The sequence below is a fragment of the Lygodium microphyllum genome, chromosome 8, assembly GCF_053477565.2.
Source record: "Lygodium microphyllum isolate KBCC chromosome 8, Lygodium_microphyllum_v1.1.10, whole genome shotgun sequence".
Taxonomy (NCBI): domain Eukaryota; kingdom Viridiplantae; phylum Streptophyta; class Polypodiopsida; order Schizaeales; family Lygodiaceae; genus Lygodium; species Lygodium microphyllum.
The window spans coordinates 108,832,736-108,852,962 of record NC_141142.1 but is presented as its reverse complement, the minus strand read 5'-3'; the positions used below and the strand labels follow the sequence as shown (position 1 = coordinate 108,852,962).

General features: G+C 40.8%; 1 protein-coding gene across 5 annotated transcripts; it reads left to right on the top strand.

Annotated features, from left to right (window-relative positions):
* The first annotated feature begins 5,094 nt into the window (after nt 1-5,094).
* On the top strand, nt 5,095-14,259 carry LOC148032721 (uncharacterized). 5 transcript variants are annotated; one of them, XM_087683368.1, is made up of 11 exons: nt 5,095-5,294; nt 5,413-5,620; nt 5,702-5,755; nt 6,209-6,424; nt 6,512-6,609; nt 6,768-6,861; nt 7,009-7,218; nt 7,346-7,602; nt 7,723-7,813; nt 13,643-13,847; nt 13,924-14,259. In XM_087683368.1, the coding sequence occupies exons 2-11, from the start codon at nt 5,459-5,461 to the stop codon at nt 14,139-14,141; spliced, it is 1,605 nt and encodes a 534-aa protein (XP_087539494.1). In that variant the 5' UTR covers nt 5,095-5,294; nt 5,413-5,458; the 3' UTR covers nt 14,142-14,259. The 5 variants fall into 5 exon arrangements, with proteins under 5 accessions (XP_087539494.1, XP_087539492.1, XP_087539493.1 ...); XM_087683366.1 differs by having other exon boundaries at nt 5,369-5,620; XM_087683367.1 differs by having other exon boundaries at nt 5,364-5,620.
* Nucleotides 14,260-20,227: the final 5,968 nt, after the last annotated feature.

The window sequence follows — 20,227 nt, the reverse complement described above, 5'->3', positions numbered from 1 at the left end:
CACTCTGTTAGCTCCACATTGAGCTAATAGCAATTGAGGTCAACTGCTATCCCACCCCGGGGGTATGATGCCAGGAGGCATATTTCACGGTGGATTCTGTGCCACGGTGGATTCCGTGATGTTTTACGGTGGATTTCGTAAACTTTGATGACCGGGGCTCATACACAAAGTGGATTCTTTGTGCGAGAAGTTGATGGGGATGCCTGTCCTTTTCGGGCGTTTCATTAATTTAGTGTGTACATGGGTGATTCCATAGCAGGTGATTCCGCAAAATGCATATTAAATTAATAAACGTTTATGAGTTTAGAGTGCGCACTCGTAATAAATTAAGGTTAGGATTTATTTCTAACCAGTTGATTTATTTATGTAGCTGAAGACTGCTAGGTATTCACTTTTGTCGGTTTAATTGTATTATTTTACTAACGATTGTGAATGCTTCAGTTGATGTGTAGAGATAGCAGCAGTGGCGGAGGAAAGCATTGGAGGATAGCGAGTATTCGATTTATTGATTATATTTTGATGGGCGCATACCTTAGGCATGACGCCTATATTTTGTCACGCCTACTTATTGAGGCGATTGGATATTTATTATTCTTTTGTATGCGCATGGGCGCACGATTATGTTATTTCTACTTGGACATTGTATTGGGCATGCCAGACTATTTGGGCACCGTCCATTAGCTTTATTCCTATTTTGTGTTAAAGCAAACTCAAAAGCTAAAAGCTTGCTATTTTATAATTTGGGCTATTATTTGAGCTTGAAGATGAATAATACATAAAATACATGCTTTGTGGAGCGCTCACACAAGGCATGGGGGGAGATTGCACCCAATGGGTCTCTTGTTCATGTCGTTCATGCTTTTTACCTTGTAATTTGTGCAAAAAGTAGAGTTCCATTGTTCTTGGAGACCTTCCGGCATTCACTACGCGAGCGTACAGCATCCGATCTGCGCACCAATATAGTCTTTGCAAACATAGCATAAACCATCATGGTAAATCCTTCAAGTCAACAAATCCATGGAAATCCATGTGCAATCCCAAGCCAAGAGTAATCCAAGAGCCTTTAAGTGCAAGCTGTTGTCTAATCTAGAGTTATTCTATCATGTGTAAAGCAAAGAATTGAAAATTGCATAGAATCAACTCTATGACTCTCAAATCTATAGCTCTTATTGCACTCTTCATTTTAAGCTATATTGGATGCAAAGGTTATTTCTAAAACACAAAAGTTTGTCAAGCTACTATAGTTGTCTACAACCTTTGTATCATCCTCTATATCCACTCCAAATGGATAGAATGGCTCCCAAAGTGAATGTTTGAGAGTATTCTTACTTTGTTTCACGAATATTTGAGATGAAGAAAATGGAAGAGAATGCTAATTTCTCTTCTCTTGAAAAGCTCTAATGTTGCTCAATCTCTTTGAGCATGCAAAAGCTATTTCAAGCATCCAAAGCCAAGCTGTTTTGCATCAATTCTAGCCACTAAAAGCAACCCAAGTGCAAGAAATTTGGGGTATGGAAGCTACCAAATCGAGTCTCAATGACTTCTTAAGTTGAAGCACTTGTTTGCCTTAGATGTAGAGTTTGGTGATGAGAAGAGTATCTCTATTAAGATGTAGACAACAAGTACCATTGTCAAAGAAAAAGCTTAAATCCTTAACCTTTGTGATGACAAAGCTTTGCTCCTCATGCTCTAGCTAGCTCCAAGAATACGCTCTCATGAACACCAAATGCCTGAGAAGGAAACAATGGCAGGATGTGAGGTAGAAGTTATAAAGTGCGAGAGGGTTGAGAGAGAGAAGAACACAAGAGAATTATCTGGATACAAAATGAATGCTACCCTTATTATTTGTTATTTTCACTTATATATGACTATACATTGTGTCTATATACAAAAGGCGTGTGCTCAGATCTAGGCCATTAGCCTTTACCCCAACAGCAAACTAGTATGTATAACTCTCTAAGTCCATCTCTACATACTCAAATCCATAGGTATTGTGCCTCAATATCTCTATGTACAACATGTATTCAATCACATATCTCATCCCTGAATAGTATAGCTACTCCTCTAGATCCTTTGATCCCCCTTCCCATGTGTTTGGGGACAAAAATTGACTTCCATCTATATCCTCATACATGTAGTAAATGCTTGCCACTTTATTGGTGTGTCTCAATATACATGGCAATATCTACATTTCTGAGACTATCCGCAAAATCACTAGTATCCATTCAAAGAGCTCCATTACAATTCCATACTACAAATCTCAATGTCTCATACACTGCACACCATCATTTGGACCAATGATTGGTGATAATCACTTGTCCATTGTGATACATCACTGATTTTCCCTCCTTATGAGCTTTGATGACTCCAGACATGTACTGTTTCCTATGTGCCATTTGGGCTAGAGTGAGGCCTTCATCCAAGTATATCTTCTCTCCTTTAAGGGTTCCCCCTTGGACAAGAAAGCCCTCTTTTTTTCCATATCCTCAACCCTAAGAATTAATACCTTCGTTATACCAACGTGATGGCATGATCCATATCTAGCACGTCATTTGCACCTATTTTTGCTTCAAGTGCTTTTGCATCTTCTTAGGGGGGAGGGTGCACTTCTCAGCCCACCCTAGGACTTGTACTTGTTGAAAAGCGCGCACTCCACAATTCGCTTGTTTCTCAAGAGTGGAGTTCATGACCTCCACTTTATGTGGACGGGTGACGTTTTTGTTTATTAATCATGTCAATCCATTGCATTGTTTCCTTCATTAGCACTTATGTTTTTTTTCGTCACTTCAACCCACAAATTGATTTCATTTTCCACATGGATATGGATATTTGTAATCTCATATATTTGGGGTGATCTCCCCCTCCTCTTGTACATGCAATTCCAGATGCACATGCAAACTGTGCATAGAACTAGCCTTCCATTTTAGCCTTACATATTGATAGCATTTGTGTTATATTAGCTTGCATGGCCTTATGCATGGTGCCGAGCATTTACTATGTACATGTTCTCAATTGCTTCTCAACTATTTGTAGCTCATTATTCTGCATTTTGCAAATCTTACATAGTGCATTTTACACAACTTTGTCCATTCGAGTCAATCACATGTTTTGATTGGCTCCATATTGCATTATATTTCATGTCTCTCCCTTTCCCCTTTTTGTGTGAGGGGTGTCTAGGACAACCTTGCCATTCCCCTTTTTTGCCAGAGAGAGAGAGAGAGAGAGAGAGAGAGAGAGAGAGAGAGAGAGAGAGAGAGAGTTATATTAACGTCTACAAAAGGCCAAGTTGGCCTATGAAACCAAAAGGTTACATACAAAATGTATGGGAAGTTTTCAAGTCCCAGTGAAGCTACTATTTGGTGTTATGGTGAACTAGGTGAGTAGGTACAAAATGGTATACAGACTCGATACAATCTAGATGCACTTCAAGTGCAGTGTGGAACTGCTCATGGAGCGTGGTCATCTTAAGATGTCCCACATGGGCCTGTCTAGCATGGAGAGGCTGAAGTGGTTGGGTATGGTTCCCTGGTGGCGCCGTAGTATATGCTGTATCTGTAGGTGATGTCTCCTGTGGGGGAGTGGGCCTGTTGGGTGTGGGTGACGAGCTCTGCCTCTCTTTGTAACTCTATCCAAGGTGACTCCTCAGGGGTGGGGCCACTGGTCGGTTGGCTATAGTCCTTGTTGCAGATGGGGTGGCCGAGGGTCTGTAGAACTCTTGGAGGGTGCATTGTTGCGTGTTCCCAGCTTTTTGGTCCCGGACTCGTAGAAGGTGGTCCCTATGTCGGCATAGCTCTAGGAGGAAAAGCACGAGGCATTTCTGGTCGGGGAAGTCTAGTATTTGGGAGAGTGGTCCGAATCCCTCCTTGAAGATATATATATATATATTAGTAGAGACTCCAAAGTATGCTTTTTAGTAGGGACTCCAAAAAAGGATACTATGGATTTTGGTAACAAAGTTCATTCTAGTGCCCTCAATGTATTGAATGTTTACATCCCAACCATCTATAGAACAAGGAGTTCATCGACTATGCAACATGAACATAGAGCCATGTGATAATGTAAGAAACATGTTCAAAGAGCTGTGTGCAAAGAAACTCAAATGGGGCCAAAAGTGATGCACATGGGTAGTATAGACTACATTTGCACAATGTTGCAAAGCTCATCCTTTTAACATTGCAAAAGTTATTCTCACTAGTCCAATCGCTTCACTTTGTTTATGCACTTTTAAAGAAGTTCCATTGCTATTTTTAGGCCATATGGAGCAGCTAAAAGGCCTATATTCAACCATAGACACAACAACTTCAATCTTTATATCTTCTTTTCCTTGGAGCAATAAAATGTGACTAATGCATCCACTTCATTCAACTACAGCAATTAGGTAATTATGTATTGACATGTTTAAAATTGGTGAGCTTGATGAGATGTGCAATCTTATCAACTATGGTGACAATGGCCTTTTGATGACTTCTACTTGAAAGCACACTTAGGGCTATTGCACATACATTCGGATGAGTTACGAGTTCACCGTCCATTCTTGGCTTGTACATTGCACACTCATTTGGAAGGCTAATTGTGCGTTATTATCGAAGCTATTCAACCTTGCACTGGTCCACACAAATCTCGATGAACAAGATTCAATCTAATTGAACAAGAACTCTCCCAATAATCTCCCGCTCTCTCTAGCTCACACCCCTACACCCTCCTCGTTTGGATGGGTACATAACGGGCCTTATTATATACATTGGTCGGCTAATGTGAAATCACATGATCATTTTCATAAGACGCGCATTGTCCAAGTCAAATAAAACAACCAATGGGAAAAAAAGAATTTTTGAAATCCTCCATTCACACGAAATTCCTCAACTTCCCTTGAAACAAATGCCATGTCTTGCTGCAACTTGGCAAGAAGGGCCCCAAGGGAAGCCCCAAAATTATAACAAGAATTAATATGTATCTTTGGGAAGACATTTTTCTTGGGGCAGTATGCTTTAGCATATACTGCAATAAAAACATACTTTTCATATATTATATTGTCATAATTTTCTTTCTCCTAGTTCTGAGATTATAATTTGTGCCCAAAACTGTGACAAGAATCCTGTAATTTAGTGAGACATTTTTCTTGAGGAGCATGCTTTACCAGATACTGCGATAAAAACGTACTTCTCGTAGCTCATATTGTCAGAATTTCTCCTCCTTGATCGATGCGAGCTACTAGCTCTGAGATTATTTACCTGCCTTTGCAAAGGTCTTCTTGTCTGCTGCGCGCGCGGAGTAAGAGCTGCAGCTTCTCAGAGGTATTTAAATCCTTCTGGTCTGCGCAGGTTTCAACCCTAGATCTCGCTTCTGATCATAGACAAGTGTAGGGCAGGCACAGTTTGCGTTTTTTGATACGGACCGTGGTCCCCTGTGAAGTTGCTGCACCGTCCGTTTGCCCTGCATTTGTTTGTCCACTCAGTCTATGGGAGACTCCGCCCCGCCGACCGTGGCTCTGGATGCAGCAGACGGAGGCCCCAGGGAAACATCCGGATGGGGCTGGGGAACTTGGCGCAGCTCGGCTTTTACTGTGCTAACCAACCTGCAAAAAGTCGCTGTCGAAGCTGCAGATGACATATCAAAGAATGTAAGTTGTGAAGGGGCTCGCGCTTAATTCCAATTACTGTGATTGTTGGGCTGTAATTCGAGTAGCTGTCATTGTATGAAGGTTACGAGGAAGCACGTTCAGAATATACAAGCAGCAGATGACATATCAAATGGAGTAAGTTGTGAAGGGGCTCGTGCTTAATTTCAAAATACTGGGATTTTTAGGCTGAAATCCCAGTGGCTATCACAGTATGAAGCTTAGGAGGATGCACATGCAGAATATACATGGAAACTTAGCATGGGCTATAATTTCAAGTACTGGGATTTTTTGGCTGAAATTCCAGTAGCTATCACTGTATGAAGGTTAGGAGGATGCATGTGCAGAATATACATGGAGATTTAGCAAGGGCTTGCTTCTAGCAACAAATTCTGGGGAATTTGTTCACATTCACATTTTACACACTGCATATGAAATCTTATAAGAGTCAAGACACTAATCAGACTATAAACACCATTTTGAACTGCTGGTCAACTGCTTGGGCATGCTCATTATGTCTGTCATGGTCCCTTCAATTGTGTACTATTGTTATTGAGTTGCAATGTTTTAAGGGATTGCCTTGAACATCAGGCGCTTGCAGCTGCTAAAGATGCAGCAAAAGGAGTAGCTGAATTACAGCAGAGCATGACAGAATCACTCAAGCTTGATACTGAAGGTAGCATCGTAGAAGACAAGGCTGTTGATGAATCTGCAGAATTCAATGGATCAGAATCTCCCCAAGACGAGCTGCGGAAAGCTGCATTGGAAAAGCTTGAAGGAGCTGGTCAAGATTCTGCTTTTGGACACGTATACTTTGCATTCTGCGCTATGTAAGTTCCTTTCACTTCTAACTAGTTTGAAGTTGACTTGATGGTTAGTTTGCTTTTGCTGCAGGGGTTGAAGGTGATTGACTCATCAGTGGAGAACTTGGCAACAGGAGCATGGCAGGCCTTTGGAACTGCTTTGAAAGGCGGGGTGAATCTCATTCAAAAGTGAGCACTGAAAGAGCTTTTTTTTTGTTTTGGGTTGGGGTGGGGGGTTGGGTTTCGGCAATGGCAGGCTATTTTTATCGACTTTTGATGCAAGAGACAGAACTCTGAGAATAAAGAAGAATGACTTTTGTGGCTTGGATAATTTAATCTTTGTGCAGAATAGAGCAGTCGGCTGAAAACTTTGCTGAGACATTTCAAAAGCAAGGAAGCTTCTCTTACAAAGCTGGAACTCTTGCCCCAGGACTGCTCGAGGTGCCTTTTTGACACATATTTTACAGCTCTAAGCAGTGCTAGGATAAATTAAAAGTACTTTTAAGGGTTTACTTGTGAGTTGTGTGTAAAATGTAATAAATCAGTTTGGGTCTTAACATTTGGTTTTCCTTATGGGATGTATTGAAGGGTGGGAAGGCTATAACGGCTAAGGGCTTGGAGGTCCTTGAGTATGTTGGGAGGGAGGCTATAGATCTTATTGCCACAGAGGCAGGAATTGAAATTGAAGAAGATCCAAAGCAGCCTGATCGCGAGGTGATAGAGGAAGATGAGCAGTTTATAGATGATGCAACATTTGATCGTTGCTTCTACATCTATGGAGGTCCTGAGCAGTTGGAGGTGTGGATTTTAACCTTGTTAGGAAAGTTGAAATATTTATGCTAATTTATATAAACAATGACCTCAAACTCTATTGGCTATGCTTTTGGTATGTCAAATGTAAAATTTGTCATCATTGTTCTAACAGGAGCTAGAGGATCTATCAAATCATCACATGCTTCTATGGAATAGAGCAAAGGCAAAATTGTCTAGTGAGGAGAAGTCTTCTTTTGATGTTGTTCTTAAGCAACTACAACAGATTTTGGATTTAGGAGTGGATGCTACTGGAAAGGTCCTTGAACTCGATAAGGGCAAGAGAGTCGATGCACATTCTCAAGGAGACCTAAATGAGATGAAAGTTCTTCGTGAAGCTAGTGTGGCAAAGGCAGCTGAGATGGCTGCAGGGTCTGTTAGTCCACATCTCAATCTTTTTCCTGCATAATTATTGGTTCTAATCATGTTTAAGTCTGGATTTATTGGTATGATATGGTGTTTTTTGAGTCCCGATTTGACAAAAAATTGCAGGTTCACTATGACTCTAGGTGGCTTGGCAACGAGTGAGGTGGTGCAAAAGACAACAGATCGACTTGAGGCTATACGGATTGAAGGAGTCCATGTAAGTTTTCTCATTAACAATTTTAGCTCTTAAAGGGTGTAGTTAGCCTCATCCTTACTTGCATGGGTACTGACCAAATATTTATCACTTGTATGGAAAAGATTCAAAACCATGTCCTATACAATAGCTATTTATTAAATGAATGGAGGGCTCATGGAACACATACTAGAATGGGCTATTGAGAATGGACAAGGCCTCATGAATGAATAATGGCAATTGTGGAGCGGTGTGTCCCTTCTACATGTGGCCTTGTCATATCTCCTTGCCCCCAGTTGTTCCAGAATGCTTCAGTTCTCCTTACTGTAGAAAGTCATTTGAACTTGATGACAGTATTGTACCATGTTGTAGAGCCTTGATGTGAGTGATTTATCATCATATCATTACCTTATCCCAACTTGAAAAAGATTAGAGATGGTAGCCACTTAAGAATAAGCCACAAAAAACTCCAAAACTCCATTTTTTGTCAATTTTGAAACTTGGTGGAACTATGGCATGCACGAATTATGAGACTTGGAATGGCTGTAAGCCAATGGTGTCCCATGTAAGAGTTTTTGGTTGTATGGTATATGCTTTAATGCAATAGCCACTTCGATAAAAGCTACAAGATATGTGTGTCAAATGCACTTTCTTTGGATATAGTGCAGAAAATAAAGGGTAATGTTTCTATTAACCCTCTATGAAAAGATCTTTGTGAGTAGAGATGTGGCCTTTGCTGAAAATGTAGGTCAGCCCTTTATGAACCGCAAAAATCAGCCAATTGTGACTGCCATGGACATGTTTTTGATAGTTTGTTACCTTTGTCTCAGGAAGGAGCACCTGATTTAGCAGCATTTACATGTTGACTAGGAGCCTAATTTTCAGGCCATTGATCAAGGCACTACCAAGGATGTAGTAGCAAACGAGAAGGCTGCTCTATGGGAGGCAAAAACAATCCCTAGATGGTGTTGGACACATTATGGGACAACAAATAGCTAACCGCTCCACTTCTCGATAGAGCTAGGGAAGTTGCTTGCCACGCATAGGTTCGCTTTGTTGCAAAGGCAATTGTAGCTACTACTTGTAATGAAGAACCTCCCTTTGGAGGATGACTCATAGAGCAAGCATTGGGTCACGGGTGTCATCTATGTAGTTGGAGTTGGACTCCACTGATTAGAATGGTAGATGGCAGTCATGCGACTCCCCTCCTTGCCAAGTATGCTGCAGGCACAACGTAAAACATAGATTTGATGGTACCATTGATCACTATAAGGTAAGGCTTGTTGCCAAAGGATATGCCTAGTAGCATTGGATTGACTATGACGAGACCTTTGTTCCCACTTCCTCTATAACTACCATTCATAATGTCATTGCTTTGGCTGGTCACTTTGATTGGCATGTGCACCAATTGGATGTGAAGTGCTGGGTGTTGTAGCAGGACAAGTGAACCAATAGAAGTTAAGAGAGAGAGAGAGAAGGGGGGGGGGAAAGGAGGTATATACATCTCCAAAACACTAAAATGGCGTATGAGACAAAGGAATGAGGACATTTGACCATGTCGTCTCAATTGGAGAATAACAATGAAAATGAAAACAACTAACTATGACTTCTACAAGTACATGCCATCATCATGTACAAAATGTTCTATCAGTGATTCCTCAGCTAACTTGTAGGATCCCACGCCCATCTAACTGTGGATGGTGTGGTGGCATTGTGCAGTGGTAGCATCTATAATAGTAGTATGTAGTAAGCTAGCTATGAAGCTAGTATTGAAAAATTGTGTAAGAACTTGTTGGCTTGTTGACTTTGCCTTTGTTTTGGTCTTGCTCCTTAGAAGCTTCTCTTTGTATGCTTGGATCTTCAATAAAAACGATTCTAGGCATCTTTGGTCCTCGTATTCCATCACCTTGTGGAGAGGCCCAAACCCCTCCACACACACACACACACACACACACACACACACACACAGAGTGCTACGAATGTGGAGAGAGAAAAGAGAGAGTAGAACGCAAAAATCTGTAATAGATGAATGCTGAAATGAAGAAGATAGATACACTAACGAGTTGTCAAAAGTGTCTCCACGAGTTGATCTCTCTGTCCACTTAGAAATGACAAATGAATTGGGCTAGCCAAAGGCTACCAATAAGTAGCTAAAAATAGGCTAATAAAATGACCAGGTTTGGCCGACCACTTGTTGAAAATAGTTGAGTAGAAAATTTGTGATTTGTGATGCTGCATTGTTTCTTAAGCGGATCTGAAAATGCAACCAGCAAATCAACATCTTTATCCTCTTCTATTTCCTCAATAACAATACTAGATACCACATTTGCTTTTTCTATCTCTTTAGGGGTAGAGCTGCCATCCTTGTCATTCTTTTTGCCTTTTGCATTAGCCTATTTCTTGCGTTCTTGTTCCCTTTTAAAGTACCTGCAATCGGGCTTTTTATGCCCTTTGCGACCACATTGATAACAAATTACATCTTGCTGTTTTTCCTTGCTTTTGCTGCGATTTTTGTTTTTATTTGCAACATTAGATCTTTTTTCAGTTCTTCCTTTTACATTGTAGGCTAATCCATTGTTTTCCCCACTTGCCTTGTGTTTAATCTCTTCATTTAGAATAGAACCATGCACACCATCAAATGTCAAGTTGGGGTTATTGCTCAATGACACAACCAATGCTTTCCATGAATTGAGCAAGGTCATGAGCAAGAAGATAGCCCTCAATTTAGGATCAAAAGCTGGCAAATCTGCATCCTGTAAGTGACTCAAAATACTAGTGAAAGCATTCAAATGATCTGATGCAGGCTTAGACTCATCGAGCTTCAAGTTGACCAACTTTCGTATTCTCATAAGTAGCCTTGAGTTTCTCCCAAACTACATGGGTAGTATCAAGCCCCTTTATATCAACCAAGTTATTATTTGTGACGGCCATTTTAATATAAGTAATGGCCTTTTTATTCATTTTAGCCCAATCCTCATCTGACAAAGCAACTAACTTATGTTATTCTAAAGCATCATCACAATCCTTTAGAAAGAGTATACCCTACATACGATCTTTCCAAAGATCAAAACCATTGCTATCGAATTTACGAATCTCAAAGAGATTCTTTGTGTCAGATGTGGATGCATTGCCAGCTATCTTTAAGAATACACAACTACAATAAAGGGCTGAATGCTGTTAGCCAATAGCAAGGTTTTTGAATTGTAGCAGCAAGTACACACTCTTGTACTTCCAAGGTGTCCAAGAAGCAAATGTTTAGCTGCAAGCATCACCATAATACCCAAATGCAATGACCCAAATGCTATATTTAACTGTTTCACCACATAGTGAGTATTCAGCAATACATATACCAAGAGAAGCTGCCCCTTTTTCAACATTTGAGGCATCCAAAGCTCAAAAGACTCCCACTCAGTTGTGAATCTACTGCAAATTTCACTGTCTAGTCTCAAATCAACTCAAAATACATCACCAATGTGAAAAGCCCCAAAATTTTTGTAGTGAATTTGCTCCAATTGCATCAATACATCTTCTCGAGCATCAAGTACGGGGTAATGTTGCAGAAATTTCATGAATTTTGCAAAAGCCCCAAATTTCGGGGTCCAAGAGTGCACAATTTCCAAGAAATTGGCTCAAATAGGCAAAATTTCATTTGCATATGAAATCCCCAAAATTTTCGAGACTTGTGTACTCAAATGTTTGCAATTTGTGGATTCGGGATCATTGAAACTTGTGTCCGGTACCAAATCTAGGAAAAACCCCAAATTTTAAGGAGCCAATTTGCACATATTTGTGTTTTGTGCTTGCTTGTGGGAACACCCGGAAGAGAGCAAATAAAATGACCTGAAAATTTTTGAAATTTTAAAAGAAAATGGGGCCGTTGACCTGCCCATTTGTCCGTGCAGCCCGTGTTGCGTGACCCCTTTCGACTCGTCACACCCTTTCGACTTGTCACACCCGATTGTCGCCTGTCCCTTGTCGGCTTGTCACACATGCGCATTTGATGCCTGGCCTTGTCGCCACGCGTTGGTCAAGCTGTCATTAGTCCTCGTCGAGCCGTTCGTCTGACCTGCTCCTCGCAGCTTGCGCTGGTTTTATGCTTGTAGCAGTATTGTCGCCTCTGCAACCTGGCGCGTGTTCTGTCAACACGCACCTTCAAGAGTACCGTCGCCCTTGCAGCCTAGCCTGACAACTGTTTCTAATCACAACTAGTGCTTGTGCACCGATTGTGACTGTTTGTGAACCAATGCTCTGATACTAGTTTCTCAAGTGGAAGTGGAAGCGGAAGCAAAGAGAGGACAAGCACATTAATTGAGGTGCTCGTGCTCAATAGTACTGAGCAGTGAGAGAGTGAGAGTAAGTTGACCGATAGGTGTGTACCAGTGTGGTACACACAAAGAATAAAAGAATGTATTTATACTTAGGGTACGGTACACTTACACCCGCTAGGGTGAGTTCACGTGTGTGAAGTAATATATATACGGGAGATACACGGGAGAGCGTAAAGGGCCTTTACACCCAACAAAGGGATTTATGTCACTAAAACGTCTAGGCTTTGTTTAGAATGAGATGATCTCAATATGGGATAATAATCACTCACTCCTATCTATATTGATAGTTAGATTGCCATGGAAGTCATGAGGAACCCAATGTTTCACGCTTGCATTGAGCATGTTGAGGTGAATTATTAGTATGTCAGAGAGACTCCACGTAGGGAAGATAGACTTGTAATATATCCTTACATAGGACAAGTCAATGGGTGTGTTTACTAAAGCTCTTTTGAGAGGGAAGGGCTCCATGTCATGTATACATTATATTATTCACTCTATGGGGGGATTGTAACACTTACCATGTTCCTCCGGTCATTTTTGTATGCACGCTCTCTATGTGCATATGCACTTTTACCTTCTTGCTGGAGAAGGGTTTTTACCCCATGTGAGCATCCATTGTGGTAGCAATACCTTTGGGTTGTATTTCCAATTCTATTTTTCTCACATAGTGGATGTGACATTCTTGCAATCTTTCTCATTTTCTTGCTGTTGATTGTGCACTATGAGTGTGCACATGCAAATGAGCATCAATCCAATACCAATGCAGATGTGCAGATATGGCTGCCTTGGGTCTCTTGTCCAAGTGTGGTGATCACACCATAAAAGTGCACAAATGAGCCTTGAGTGCTATTTTATAGGACTTAACAGCCCTAACCTTACAGTGCCCTGAGTCTACACCATGAACCCCTTTTAGGCCAATGCTATGGGCGCCCATTGTGGATGTTTAAGGATGCTACAAAGATGCACCAACAAGAAGCTCATCAGAAGTAGAATATAAGGTATGAGATATATTTGTGCAAGACTGAAGTTCTCAATAAATTCCTGATCATTTCCAGTGTATGGGATGATAAGAGGTATCAGTTGACACTCTTATTTCGGGCTAAATCCTCTAGCACTAAGTTGGCAGAAGCTTATGTTTGATCTTTGACTGTACCAACTAAGATGATATTTTCTTTTATTGGGAGTACTGTAATTATGCCAAATGGAGCTAAATCGGGCCTTCTGCAAATTGAGCATATATTGACACTCCACTCTAATTGACATGTGCACATGTGCGATGTGAATGGTCTGACCAGCCTGTCATTTCTAATTAACACCTTCGGGCAGGTAATAGATCCTGTAATCCCTATTTTCTATGCTGAAACATTGTGCTTATATTACAACACATTATTTATTTCTGGAAGAGTTTCTAGGGCTCTGCAGAAATGTTACAAAGCCTCATGGGACATCTTGTCTTTTGTTTCCATTCTGTGTTCTTGATGGAGTTCCTTTTTCTTGTGCACTACGGTGCTGTTGTGCTTTGCAGAGACTTTCAGAACTCTGTGCCTTGGTCATTTCACAATTGCTGAATCTGGGGAAGTCTATGCTGGCTTCCAATTCAAACCAAGAGGATGGAAGCACAGACAATGTTGCCTGGCCCCAAGATTGTGTTGACAAAGCAAAACTCATCAGGGCCCAGGCTCAGGCAATGGCTGATGACATTGAAGCTGTTTCCTATGGTTTTATAACTGGTAAGTTTCTAAAAGTTGTGAAACATGATCCTGAGACTCCAGAGAAAAGTGATCGTTATTAGAGCTATTGATGCAGGTATTGCAGATGTTTCTGCTGCATTCCAAGCAGCTATAGGAAAGGACAGTGATCGAGATGATGCCAAGCATGAGCTTATAAGGGAGAGCACTGTTGAAGAGAGAGTGCACGCTTTGACAAGTGATCTAGAGAGTGATGGCAGTACAGCCATTCAAAAAGTACAGTTTGGCCTTAAACAACTGGTTTATGTCGTCCTAGCTATGACACTCAAGAATTAAGTTTCTGTATTGCGGTTAATTTGTCGTTGTACAAAATGTACGTCTGGGAGTAATCTCAGATGCACTCGTGTAAATACTTCAAATACTTCAAATACTTCAATTACTTCAATTACTTCAATTTGTATGTCAGTCTGTAAAGGTTCCAAATGCAAGAATGATTGACATCTTGTCACAGCTCCTTGATGATATGCAAATAATTATTCTTTTTTGGTTACACCAAATTTGTCTACAGCTTTGCTGAAAAGTTCTCTTCCATGCATGCGCATGTGCTGGCATGTGTGCACACAGTCCCTTGTTGCACGTACATGCACATGCATAAATGTGCTTCAGCATTCACCAAAGGGAACATGGCAGCTCCAAACGAGAGTGCATAAAATATAAATGTAAATTGGTGCATCTTCATGAAAGATTGTTAACGTTTGTTGTCAAAAATTTAACCACCATTGCTCTTTCCTTAGCCCTCCTCTCAAACATTTGGCCACATCTACCATACATGCACCATTATCTGATGCGAGGAGGAATGACTAATGAGAGGGGAAGAGCTGGTGCAAAGGGAGGAAGCCACTGGGAGAAGGAGCCAAACCACCACAAGCACAACTAGAGGAGAAGCTTCAATTAGTCATTTGATAGCATGTAGGAATTTATTAAAGGTTTATGCCAAGCTTTTAATTTAGATTGGTTTATTTGCATGGATGAGGGGTTCTCTTGCATTGAAGAGAAAGATAATTGCGAAGGGGAGGTTCCGTGACAATCTGGCCTCACTCACACCCACCTTGTTCACAAGGGGGTGGAGAGAGGATTTAATGAAAAGCAAGAAAATAATTTGTATATGTGGTTGATCATCACATTTATTTTCGATTCTTGGCTAAGTTTATTAAGGTCGTTGGAATAGAGTGGTGCATTAAATTTCTTGACTACCTACAAGTTCACTTCAGTGCACACTACATAGTGTACACCTACATTAGCCCACACACACATGTACATAGTGCATACCACCTATGCACATGTAGGTGCACACGAGATCATCTTTCCTTTTTTCTTTGATTTCTTGACGCTGTCCTGTTTTCTAGGGAGGAATAAGGGGAAGAAGGAGAAAGGAAAGCTATATCTAGAAGTGTTTGACCTTGTGCACCACATCCATGCACAATGCATACATACAACTCACCCTACACACACCACGTATGTAACATCTTGCACTTAGTGCAATTGTTGGGTTTCTTTCACTTTTTTCTCTCTTCCACCTTGACACCACCCTTTTCAAAAGGAAGAAAGGAGGGGAAGAGGTGAAAGGAAGGAGGTGCGTCATAGTGTAAACACATTAGTATATAGTGTATAGTGTAGATGGTGCACATGCACAAGCACGATGCATTGTGGATGTGTGCATGGGACACCCTCTACTAAGACACAACACCAAATTCACTAAACACATCAAGTCTTGTCTTGCATTATAAGTGATTAACTTAGGTGTATACACACAACACAATGCACTCCTTGTGACACCTCTTCTTTTTGTCTCTTACATGGCACCTACCCTTTTCACTTGTTCACAAAGGGGGTTTGGTTGACTAGGAGAATGAGAGGAGGAGGAACCCCACAGTATATGTGTACTACCACCCTAGAACCCTACAATGAATTACTTCCACCAGAATTCCATTCCAATGTGCACACACCTATATATCGAGCATCCTTGCACACCCCTTTGCATGTAGTTCACTACTACATTCCCTACACCAAGAACATAAGCCCACTGTTCCATTCACCACCCCATCATCCATTAGTGCACTACATAGTGCACTAACGCACCCATTGGTGCATAGTGCACATACACTAGTGTAGATGTACTAGGGCACATGTGCACCCATGCACAAGTAACCTTTAGTGCACCTATGTACAAGTAACCTTTAGTGCACCTGCCTACTTGAACTTAGAATTAGGAAATTAGCTTGACATGCCTACATGAGCCCCCCCTCAATAATGCATACTACATAGTGCATGACACAATATATATGGTGTATGGTGCATATGTACACATACACTAGTAGTGCACAACTTATGATGTGGTGTATAATGCACATGTATACATACACTACCACAACAACACCCTAGTGTATGAAAGATGACAGAGATGAGCTCACACACTTGCTAGTTGGCTTTTCTCTTTATCTCTCGCTTGATGATGCTCTCCCTATTCATAAGGGGGAGCCAAGGGGATGAGAAAGGAAGAACAAACACCTTGTAGTGCATTGATGTATGCCCTCACAACACGAAGGAAACCCATTGCAATAGTTTCTTGCATACATCTTAGAGCACCAATATTGATTTCCATTATTGTGTCACCTTAGTCTCCCACCAGTGTGCATGATGCTTGGTGCACGACGCATGAGGCACAATGCACATGAGCACACATACACTTATCCATCAAGCACTCCCACTTACACACATCACCCTCACCTAGTATACACATTGTGTTGCCCACCTCGCATTGTAAGCGTTTAGCACCCCACACACCAATTGGTGCACAATGCACACATACCCATCCATACATTAATTGTATAAATTTGATTGCATTGTAGATAAGTTAAAATACACCAACCTTAGGATATTGTACATTTGCACCTTCGCAATGCACTTTGCATGGCACATGGTGCACACATGCACATATACATCTCATAAGCAACTCCCTAGTTTACATCCATATTCTATCACCTATCCACATATCATAGTGGTCTAACATGTCCTCTCAGTGCACAATGTATAGCGCATGACACATGGTGGCACGCATACCACATCACACCTAGATTCATGCACCTATCACATCCCACCCTAGGACAACCTAGGAAAGCCCTAGGATATAATTGCACGTAGAATATTGCATGCAAATTATGTAGGTTCATCTAGCATACATGCTAACACATAATGCATGCATGCACAATGTAGACTAGTGTATGCTTGCACATACACATTGGCCATCCACACACAGATTTATATCATATTGCATGCATTCCACGAGCACGCTGAGAGCATACACACTTTCACAAACATTCGACCCATTTAAGTTAGTGTAGGCATTTAACTTAGTGACCATTCCTTTTATCGCACATATGGTCTATTGCGACTAAATTGACATGTAGCTTATCCCCACACACCTAGAAATTCGAGAGTTGGCACACTACACAAAAAGGCCACGCGTCATTGCACCTTGCACACCAATACATGTTTAGCTAAGAAACCAAACAAATCCAATTGCTAGACAACACAAATTAGAAGAAAAACTATATAAGATGCAAGGCAACTGAAAAGGCATGAGACAACACAAAGAGAGAACACATTTTAAACAACAATTGGGTATTTGAAACTAAACTTGGAGATAATGAATTAATCAAGTAACATTGTGTATTTTTAAATGCACCCACCACAAATTGTTTTGGAAAGCTTGTTTGTGCATAGCACACTTTATAAAAATTCAAGTAAGAAGTTGTTGATTTTTTATTATTCAAGATGTTGTCAAAACCAAACGAGTATGATAGTAGAACAATGCAAACACTAAAACTGAACCAAGAGTAGGAAGCCTTGCAATGACGATGTAGGTGCATGTGCTTGTGCAATGGACACAATCTCTTAACTCCTACAACCACTTGAGACCGTAGTCCTATCTATTGATTCCTACAACCACTTGAGACCCTAGTCCTAGCCGATATAGAAAATATACACATCTCTGACTTCATTAACCACATAATCCAACTAGTCAATTAAGAGACCATGAAAATTGTATCAAGCACAATGGAGAGAGCTAAAACATTGGGTGGAGCCTTAGATGATTTGTAGGCCATTATCAACAGCTTCCAATAGGTTGCTAACTTTGAATTGTGATCATAACCCTTGAAACTCTGGGACAAAAACTTATGAAACTCCAAGGGTTGACACTCTGAACTGAAAGTTTGACACCTACAACAACACTAACATGCAGCTTGCAACCATGCAAGTTGAAATGGATTGGATAGCATTTGAATAATGTTGTTGAAAACCAGAGCCGCAAAATCCTCTCAAAATTTTCTATCACATCTAGTGCAGTGATGCATGTTTGATCACATTGATATGTTACAAGTAGACATGCACATAGCTCATATACTCTTGATAGGAATGGGAAATACGCTTGGAAGTAAAGACCAAGGTAAAGACCCATTAGTGGCAATACAACTAGATAAGTATTGAGCTGAGAATGACCCTTATAGCTTCCTTGAGAAGTGCAAGCAAGTTTGTGAAGAGACAAGCTCAAGTAAGAGCACAAGCAAGTAGAAGCACCGAAGGTGTAAGCTATGGCGGATGGAGCAAGAGAGCAATAGAGAGACACTCATGATGTGGAAACTTCAATAGTCATTATGTACGATTGGCCTTCCCTTATTCAAATGTCATTGAAAGAATAAAAAATCAAGTGATAGTGATGGGCAACCGCCACATGCGATGTATAGATGTGCGAGTATTGTCAGTGTAGTGAATACCCGGGCGGAGTAGGGATAGGTGCCTTTACCCTTAACAACCTCTTGCTTAAAGAAAAATATGCCCCTAGTGAGGAGAAAACAAGAAAAAAATGACAAAGTAAAAATGCAAATAAAGTACCATAGGATGAGGAAAGGTAAAATGCTTCGCTGAGAGAAATTTAGTGATCAGATCTATAGGGTTTTGGTTAGTTGAGATCTTTACAAGCTTGATGGACTTGTCCTCAATGACCTCTCTTATAAAGTGGTAGCACACCTCAATATGCTTTGTCTTCGCATGGAAGACCAGATTCTTGGTCAACTGAATGGTACTCATAGAATTCGAATGTAGTGTAGGGACCACATAATTAATACCAAGGTTTGTGACCAGATGGCCTAACTAGAGAGCCTTCTTGTAAGCCTCAAGGGCTGTAACATACTTTGCATTTGTAGTAGATACACACATGCATTTCTACACCATGGATATTCAAGAAACAACACGTTTAGCAAAGGTAAAGACATAACCAAAGGTGCCCAGACTTCCTACTATCTACATGTCTTGCATAGTCAAAGTTAGTGTACCCCATAACTCATGTATCCTAGCCACCATAACATATGCACAGATCTACAATGCCTTTAAGGTACGTGTCAAGATGAGTGGCTATCATGGCATATATCAAACTTCCCATTGTGGATACATAAGGGATTTTGGCCATCTCGGCCTTTTGCTCTTCAGGTTGTGGACAATCGACCTAACTAACCTTTGCATGAGAAGGTAAAGGATAGCCAATAGGCTTAACATATTAAATATGAAATCGGTTAAGGACCTTCTAGATATACTCCTTCCATGATAAGTAAAGGATCCTCTTAGAGCAATCATGCACAATGCATATCCCAAGAATATGAGATGCATGTCCCATGTCCTTCATCTCAAAGCTCTTCTTGAGTTGACTTTTTAAGGCATCCAACTCATGTGCTCCTAGCAATCAACAAATCATCTACATAGAGTAACATAATCACAAGGCTGCCATTATGGACCTTCTTCCTGTTTAAATATAGATCCATATCACTATGGGTATATCCTTGTGAATGCATGAAAGTATCAAACTTGTGGTACCATTCCTCAGGTGCCTACTTAAGGCCATAAAGGTTCTTTCTCAACTTGCACTCTCGGTGTTCCCTACATTTTTCCTCAAATCCCTTAGGTTGTTACATATAAATCTCATCATGTAAGTCCTCGATGTAAGAAAGCGATCTTGGCATCCAAAGGTGTAGATCTAGCTATGCAATGAGAGCCAATACTAGGCATAGGGTAGTCATCTTGACTATAGGAGAAAAGGCTTCATCAAAGTCAACACCATAACTCTGCTTAAAACCCTTAGTAGCCAATTTGGCCTTATAGGCTATTTGGGGCATGTAGGGATACTCTTTAGCTTGTACATCCACTTGCATGAAAAAGTATACTTGCTACTAGGCAAATGAATTAAATCCCACATATGATTTTTCTGCAGTGAGATATACTCTAATTGCATGGTCCTCTCCGAAGAGTAACTATCACCTCTGCACATGGTCTCATCATGGATATGAGACTTACTAGCATATCTACCACCA

Excerpts from the sequence above, each read along its gene's own strand:
- LOC148032721 (XM_087683368.1), top strand. The coding sequence starts at position 5,459 with ATGGGAGACTCCGCCCCGCCGACCGTGGCTCTGGATGCAGCAGACGGA. Across the intron at positions 6,862-7,008 it reads TTGCCCCAGGACTGCTCGAG|GGTGGGAAGGCTATAACGGC; the intron begins GTGCCTTTTTGA and ends GATGTATTGAAG. Across the intron at positions 7,603-7,722 it reads GCAGCTGAGATGGCTGCAGG|GTTCACTATGACTCTAGGTG; the intron begins GTCTGTTAGTCC and ends AAAAAATTGCAG.